At 40.4% G+C, this 8,268-nt stretch overlaps 1 protein-coding gene across 1 annotated transcript in view; it reads right to left on the bottom strand.

Annotated features, from left to right (window-relative positions):
* TGFBR3 (transforming growth factor, beta receptor III) overlaps positions 1 to 8,268 on the bottom strand; it is a gene marked incomplete at its 5' end in the record, with an annotated part of 21,729 nt that overhangs the window by 2,468 nt on the left and 10,993 nt on the right. The window contains 2 exons of the mRNA XM_010079702.1: positions 4,050 to 4,157; positions 6,265 to 6,300. Coding sequence (XP_010078004.1) covers positions 4,050 to 4,157; positions 6,265 to 6,300 — 144 coding nt within the window. The remainder of the gene's footprint in view (positions 1 to 4,049; positions 4,158 to 6,264; positions 6,301 to 8,268) is intronic.

Genomic DNA, 8,268 nt, shown 5'->3' with positions numbered 1-8,268 from the left:
TCTCCCGCACCCCCCCGCGGCCCCCCGGCCCCCGCAGCCTCCCGCCGCTCTCCTCGCAGCTCCGCTGTCACCCATTTTGCAAACCACATGATTGCACACAGCTTTGCGTCAGCCTCCACACGTCAATACAATCTGTAGGCATTGAGCCATAAATTCATTTATAAGCTAAACACACGTGTTGGGTTTTTTTCTTTATGGCACAGTGACAGGCGCAGTGCCGGAGTCCCCGTGCGAGCCCAACAGCTTGCTCTGCTCCTCTCTGGAAGGAGTCTTAGGAGGCACCTTCCCTTTGATTTGGGATGGGAGGCCCCTTCCCCTCACCATCATTCAATTGCCTCTGCAGCACCTCGTTTCTAGCGCACGATCAGCAGCTCTGATATACCGCAATCTCCTGTGGAACAATTAACAAATTCTCCATGTCCTGAATTAAAAAAGTCCAAATCACAGTGACACTACGAACACTGTCTAGCAGCTACATTTGGACTGGCTGATCTCTCCTACATTTTATTTCCTCAACACCTAGCTAATCTGTAGCAAAGTATTTTAAAAGAACATTCATGAAAAGGATGTAAAGAAATGTAAATCACTGTAGAAGCATTCCCCATCTGTCTTTTTCACGTAAACAGCTTCATATATCTCATGTTACTTACCCAGAACTGCTAAAAATGGACATGTCTCATCTATTGACAGTAAACAAGCTTTTACCCATCTGAATGCAACAACATGCACTTTATTATTCACACTTAGGAAAGCTGCCAGTTGTACTCCCTGTCCAGGAAGTCTGAATGTTTGCTTTTCTATCTCCATTTGCCAAATATAATTGGTTGCTATGTCAGTTTATTTTAAATCAGATCCCATATAAAAGGGAAAAGTGGGGGAGGAGGGACGCTTTTAACTTCTCAGATTTTGGAACATTTTATCCTGTTAGCTTGCAATAGTGCCTGGAGCTGGAAAGCACTCTTTCTAAGAGAATGAGGCGACTGATGTTCTCTGTAGCACAGTTTACTTGGTTTAGCAGTCTCATTAACTCATCAGACTTGTGCATGTCCTTTCCTAAACATGGTCAATTATCCCTATTGAGACAGAATATTACATTAACAGATATTTATACCACTAAATTTTGAAGGGTTTCTGTATTCATGCACACTGAAAATTTTTTGCATCTTTGTAATACACCCAGGTAACTGTGGCCAATCTCTGCTACTCTCCCTTTGTCCTTGGGTCCTCTCCAGGCAGAACCAACACCACTGGGGAAACCTTTCAGCCACCTTTCATGTCCTTTATCAGACTGGAGAAAGGATCAAGAGTACAGTGTCCTTTTGCAGCAAAGACAGCTAAAATTCCTCCTCTGTTGCCAGGATCCTAGCTTCCCCCCTCTCTTACTCTACTACCTGTGTATCTTAGGACATCTGTATTCCATGCTGAATTGTTTCACAGAATCCAGAGTATTTTAAAGCACAATTTTGATGCTTTGGCAGTCCCTGATTTTTTCATTACTGAAATCAGCAAAAGCCCTACATGAAAAAAAGCCCAACACTACAATCACTGTTCAATAATTGAAGATTAAATTCTACTTATTTTGTAGTTCTTTTCTGACATCAACTGCTTGAGGTTTTAATGTTAATGGCCTATCAAGAGGAACAAAACAGCTCATTCATGTAAAGGTTTCTCCATGCTAGAATGACTCTGCCAGTAGAGATATACTAATAAAATTTTATCAGCAAACCTTCTTACTACCATCAAAAAGGCAGCCTTTTGCTGTATTGCATAGAGCACTACAGCAACAAAAATACCTTACTTCACACATCCCAAGTTGCCATTCTCCACCAGCAGTAGCTTTTGTCCATGCTCTGAGTATCACCAAAACACAGTTTTAAAATGAACTCATACTTTCCAACCTTTGGTCTGAATCTTGTGTTAAAAACCCAGCGCTACTTGCAACAAAAGATGAAATTTCAGAACACAGTTCAGCAACACATAAATTCTTTAACGGCAAAAGACAGACACTCCGTAGATGAAATTGAGATTATATTTTTTTTTTCCTCCTTATTTTAATAAAAGTCTGCAGCCAGGTCCAAAATGTTCCCACAGCAGCTGGATTATCTTGTCTGCCACAGCAGTCATCCTCTAAGAGACTGGCCCTGGCAGAGCCTTCACTGCACTCTGATGCAAGTTAGCTTTGTAGATACAAGATACTATGCACAGAAAAATTAAGTGAACATAAGTTCACTTTCACAATCCTTTGAAAATCTGAACCAGATAACTTCCTAGATATTTTTCATAATTTCTGTGATTCTCTGATCTGATGAGTTACAATGTCCCCTTTTCTTCTACTTTTTCTCCGGCCTTTTTCTCCATGTATTTTCATCTCTCAAACACAAAGCCAGAGCAGCTGCCCTCTCCACTACTTGTACATGGTCACTATGACTGATGGACTTAGTTAATATAATTCTTTTATGGGATTGGTCCAAGTGTTATTGTTGCTGAAGGATTTATCACATTGGCTTCCCAGTGTTCCTTGACTACTGACACACAACCTGTGTCTATAGATGGTTCTGTATAGGAACAGATTGAACTTCTACAAATGCAGGACCAACTACATTAATTTAACAATTATTTTAATATTTTGTTAATAAAGGGTACCTTTTTGGAAATTACCTTCTTAACTTACACATTTACTCACTGAAATTGCATTTACTTTTCTTCCACAATGTTTCAGTAGTATATGAGGCAGAATTGTACTATTTATACATATTATCACAACCTTTAAATTTTCCACATTTGCCTCAATTCCAAACAAGCTTCATACACAGCTGATACATTGAGAAGTATTAAACTGCTTATACAAAGTTGTTGTACTGCCAACTGGAAAAAAACCACAGTTTTGTTTTTTTTTTCCAAATTAACATAAGCTCCTCGTTCATAATATTTACAGAAGCTCTGAACCAACAGGGCTGGATTGTCACTCCGAAATAGCTTCCATGAGGTTTGATATGACGAAAAACCCCTGCAGTGGGCTACGGGAGAATTCCAGTGCTCCAGAGTTGCACAGGTTTGGAGCTGACCTCAGATTCTCCCCACCTCCCAGAGACCTCGGCAGGGTCTTGCAAGGTCAAGAGTGGAAGTAGCTGGGAGTCCAGCATGCTGTGGGGATCCTGAGATACCCCATAATCCACCAGCAGCCAAGGTCAGATCCTGCAGATCAAGGCCCCATCAGTGCCCAGACTTTGTCTGTACCACCTCATAGATTACATGCAATAGAAGGCTCCCAAAACTCCCTCTTGTTCCAACACAGTACTGTATTTCTTCTAACTTAGTTTAGTATGGAAAAAAATTCTGAGGTGTTACTGAAAAATTATCTATGCATTAAGGCTGCACCAATTCAGACACATTCCTTGTTATTTGGTTGAATGCAACTTCTACCAATTTAATGGAACAGTTGAAGACTGGAGGAATAACAAACTGGGGCAAAAATTCTATGTAATCAAGACCCAAGAAACATTTTCAAGTCTAGTTATATTCAGAATATGTCTATGTAAACAAAGCATTCTCTTAGCCATTTGCCCCACTCCTTGTACTGACCACATCACAATCCCAATCACATCAGCCTAATGCAGTAACTGCAAAAAATTTTTTAAAAAGGAGTATGGGAACCAAAAGGGATCCATTAAACTGAAACGTTAACTAAGTTTTAAATACAGAGATGCTACTAATGATAATGCACAAGCCAGGAATACTCAGTTTTCCCATGTCCCAGGTGAGTTTTCAAGATTCACATTTAAAATTATTTAGCAAATTTTAAATCATGTTCATAATGCGTAACACCTCCCTTTAGGGAAGGGCGGGTATCAGTCTGCTGATATGCACCAACAGGCTCATGGGAGGAGTTGCTGGAAAACACCCCAGTAAGAACAGAACGCAAAAAAAGAAGTCCAGGACAGCCATCGCTGGCCCCCCTCCCCTTTCCTCCCTTCTTGCAAGAGTTCAGACCACACCACGTTTCCTGTGGCCTGATCTGCACCGAGATCTGTAAGAACCCTCATACGTACCTGTGCGAGAGTAGATAAACCAGAGTGCTCCTGTTAGCAGGGCTCCAATTACAAATGCTGCAAAGGCAATGCCCACGACAGTCAGAGTGTCCAGACCGTAGAACACAGCTACAAGTTAAACACACATAATAAGGACTTCTTATTTTCAGTGGTAAATACTGTTTTACAAAGATTCACCCTTACACTTTCATGGAAATGTTTTTTAAATACACATCATTAATGAAGCACCATTTTGAAGAATGGACTAGCAGATTTGCATCAAGGAAATAAAAATGATGCTTTCAGAGACTGGCTTCAGTCCAACCACCCGTTGCACGTCACAAAGCAAAACCCCAGCTCAGCACACCCAAATCTGGAAAATGTTGCAAAATTTAAGCAGTTTCAGCTGGCTGTTAATAACTTGCTTTCAATTAAATATCCATTTATCTTAAAAGTGTGCTTTAAAAAGGCTGAGATTTTTGGCAAAAGATGCTTTTCATTTAAATGCCCCAACATTCAAGCAAACTTTCCCCTACATCTCCTGCAAGTTTAGCCTGAAATCTAGGTGGAGAACGGAACTGCTGTTAAGAGGGAAGAGATGCCAGCAAAAAGTCAGCGAAAACATAAATAGAAACAATTGTTTTTCACATTTGGCAATGCTTTCAATAACTCAAATTAATTCCAGAACACAAAAATAGAAACACACGCACACACATGCAAATCACTTTTAGGGAAGAGGCCCTTTTGCAGCACCATTTCAGGGCTAATAGCATCTGGTTCCTGGATGTATTGCCCCCCAACATTAACCCACCAGAGAAACTTTTGGCTTTTGTGTTTTTCTTTTTGGTGATTAGAAATAGTTCAAAAAATAATAGCAATCTCTCTGTTAGCAATCAGTTGCGGAAATTTCTTCTTAAAAAATTGATTTCTAGCTTCAGTATTTTTTATGTCTCCCAGTGCGCAAAATGGCTTATGCCAGTGAATAACATTTTACTGACTAAGCTGGCCAGGAAATGACTTGACTGGATCTTCTCAGTAGAATCCTTCAGTGGAATTTCAGTTTTTAAAACACAACCAACACCCTCACTTCACACGTTCCTGCATCCAGCAGATGTCCCTACGGACATCCCCCAACCCAACAGTTCCTGAGGTCCTCAGGGCCATTCCCCTTTTCCGCTTTTGACAAATGTCTTCTCCAGCAGTTCCTGGTGGCAGGGGCCTTCAGGACCCATTTCTGGGTGCCTGGACCAAGTTTTCATATGCACCACCTGACAAATAGTGGCTTATAAGGTTTTTCTCCCATTTCTTCTATGAGCTTATTTCTGATTCCTTTGGCCACATCTGGTCATCTTAAATGCAAACAGAAAAGACTCTCCTAAACTCAACTGTTTTTTCCACAAGGCACCAGTCAGTGTCCTCTCCTCTTGAGAGAAAACTTACTGGCTAGCAGAAAGCCACAGGGAGGCTGAACTGGCAGAAGCATAATTTCTCATTCCCCTCGCTATTTTGAGCAAATTTAGTCCCAAAGACATAAGGACAGGAGCAGAAGAAAAAGCCTTATTTGCACTTCCTCTTCTAACCTTCCTTTTTCTCCATTCATTCTTGTTTTTGGCTACAAACTATCTTCACCTTCCCGTTTATTATTGTCTTCTAGTGCTGCTTCTCTGCTTTTCTTCCCTTCCTGGGTCAGTAATTGACCCTGGTTAATTCACTACGCCAAGACAACAGAAAAAACCAAAGAAATTAATCCATATCAAGTCAGTGATCTCATCTCCAGCATGACCTATAAGTGCTGGAGCCAAGTGCTGGAGCCAGAGTAACTGGGGGTGTGGCCAGCTGCAGAGTAGGAGGAAGGCTTGGAGCAGGACACGGGAGCTCCGTAAGATGGTATTGCTGCTGAAACCCTGGTACTGGGAAGCAGTGGCCTCAGCAGAGAAGGGGGAAAGAACACACACACATCAGCAGATGAACTTGCTAAGTCTGAGACTCTCAGTGGTGTTTTCCCAAATCTGATTTTCACATACACAAAAGGTCACAGCCCTTCTCTCTAAATGCTGACGGGAATCTCTCAGTCAGCAATACAGTCATAATTCTCTTCTGCCCCAGAATTACACACCCACACACACCCTCTTTCAGAAATAATTTTCACTCTTTCAGAAATAATTTTTTTCATTGATCTAACACGTCCTAGACAAAAGTTTAAGGCTTAAAAGCAATTGGTTTAAGAGTTACTTACGTGGCTGTCTCACATTTGGTTTTGGAAGGGAAGGATCTAATAAAAAAAACCAACAGAAACCACAAAACATTAATCAGAGTTCTACATACAGCCTACAAACTATGCAAGCAACCTTCAGTTTCTGATCAAACAGAAAGACATTAATGGTAATTTTTACAAACCAAGAACTTCAGGAAAATCAACCCAAATTCAATAATCTTTGCTCAGCTCAGAAAAATTCTATTCGTACATTGATCATGCCTCAGGAGAACATATCTACAGTAGAGTTCATGCATCATATATTTTGCTGGCAAGTACACTGCAACCTTTCCTACCCAGACGTCATCAGGTCTGACCTGCAGTAACTATGGTTATCCCTATGTGGAGCTCTTAAAGAGCAAAGATTGCAAAGGCTGTTTTAAGGTGATTACATTCATCATCTCACAAACATGAGATAGCAGCATGTTAAATCACACACACACAAAAATTGAAGTCAAACACTGGCTATCACCTCTAAAGAAAAGTCAGTATTATGGCATGATACACACTGCTTTGTCCAAGTTGCATGAATATGTGTTGATCTACACATTTTCCTGAGTCCTACTTGGTGTTTTGTCTTGGAAGTTGCATGGTTGTTTTCTTGTGTTTTGTTTTTTAATTATATATAGGAAATAAAAGATCATAGCTATTACATCAAAGCTATTATTCTTGGCAAGAATATCAAATATCGTCATCATTATCAGCATGTAACAGAAAGAGACAAGTAAACATATGTTAAAAAATGAAGAATTTTCCCTTCTTTTGCTTAACTGGCTTCTCTTATCTTTCTCCAAGAATGCCACCTCAAGCAGAACAGCCAGAGATTCTGGCTTCAGACCTGAGGACTATTTGGTTAGCTGCAGCTTGCTTCTGGATTGCCCAGTAACCTAGGGATCTCGTTTAAATTCTAGCATATCTGAGTGTGTTCAGTGCAACAGCTGTAAAAGGATTTGATAAGACAGTATCCCAATACTTCAATACTTGTTTTTTTTATCTTTAGCAACTGAAAAAGAACTTTAATTGCTATGCAGAAATAGTAGCTCAAAAATACTGAAAATAAATATATTTCAAGTATTCTTAAACTAGACTATGCTTCTAACTTCTAAAACCCAAATGGCAGCACTAAACCACCAGCAATATCCTATAAGATCATTAGGCTCTAAGACACATGAGCCTACAATATCCAAAAAAGCATTTTATTCTTAAACTGCATTATTGTCACTTGTTCTAACACACGAGTATCTCTTCCTGATCCCTCTTGGCAGGATGGTAGGAAACAGGTGGAACAGTAGTAGGAAACAGGTGAGAACACAGAGGGGTGTGGGTGTGTGTGTGTGGGGGCCAGTGTGCATGCACAAATAAGCTGGAAAGTCATCAAGTGCACATCACAGCAAAAGCATAACAGAATGCAAGATTTGTGAGGAGGGCTGGACTGAAACCAAGGAGCATGGAGCAGTACAAACATGGGTAAGGGCACTATCAGATCGTCCAAACACTCCACTAGCATACCCCAAGTGCCGAAGAAAATGCCTTCTGAGCTGAGGGGAGAATGAATTTTCTGTGGTCATTCTGTCATTGGCCTCTCTACAGAGAATATAAAGTCTGCTAATTAATGATGGGCTGTGTAGCCCATTAGCAGTTCTCCCCAGTCATCCAGTTCTTACATATATTTTAATGTGGTTTGCTCGGAGCATCACAGAAGCAGTGGGAATCCTTGAAGTCCAGAAAAAGGATCTAATTTAAAAACATTGTCAGCCAGCCTTTAGAAATTATCATGAATGGCTATACCCTTGTAGGAGAAAGGCACTTGTTAGCTGGTCAGCTGACATACTTTCTATGACCTGTCTCCTTTTGCTGTAGAAAAAATAACCTGAAGTTTTGACACTTAGCAAAAATTTGAACAATGACATTGGTAGATTATTTCAACAGAAGAACACATATTTCCTAGCATTTAAATTGCTTTTCATTGAAGTGGGGGAGAGCATG

The sequence above is a fragment of the Pterocles gutturalis genome, unplaced genomic scaffold (genome assembly GCF_000699245.1).
Source record: "Pterocles gutturalis isolate BGI_N339 unplaced genomic scaffold, ASM69924v1 scaffold18574, whole genome shotgun sequence".
In the NCBI taxonomy this organism is placed as follows: domain Eukaryota; kingdom Metazoa; phylum Chordata; class Aves; order Pterocliformes; family Pteroclidae; genus Pterocles; species Pterocles gutturalis.
Note: the sequence above shows the minus strand (reverse complement) of the source record. Positions and strands in the feature narration are given on the sequence as shown.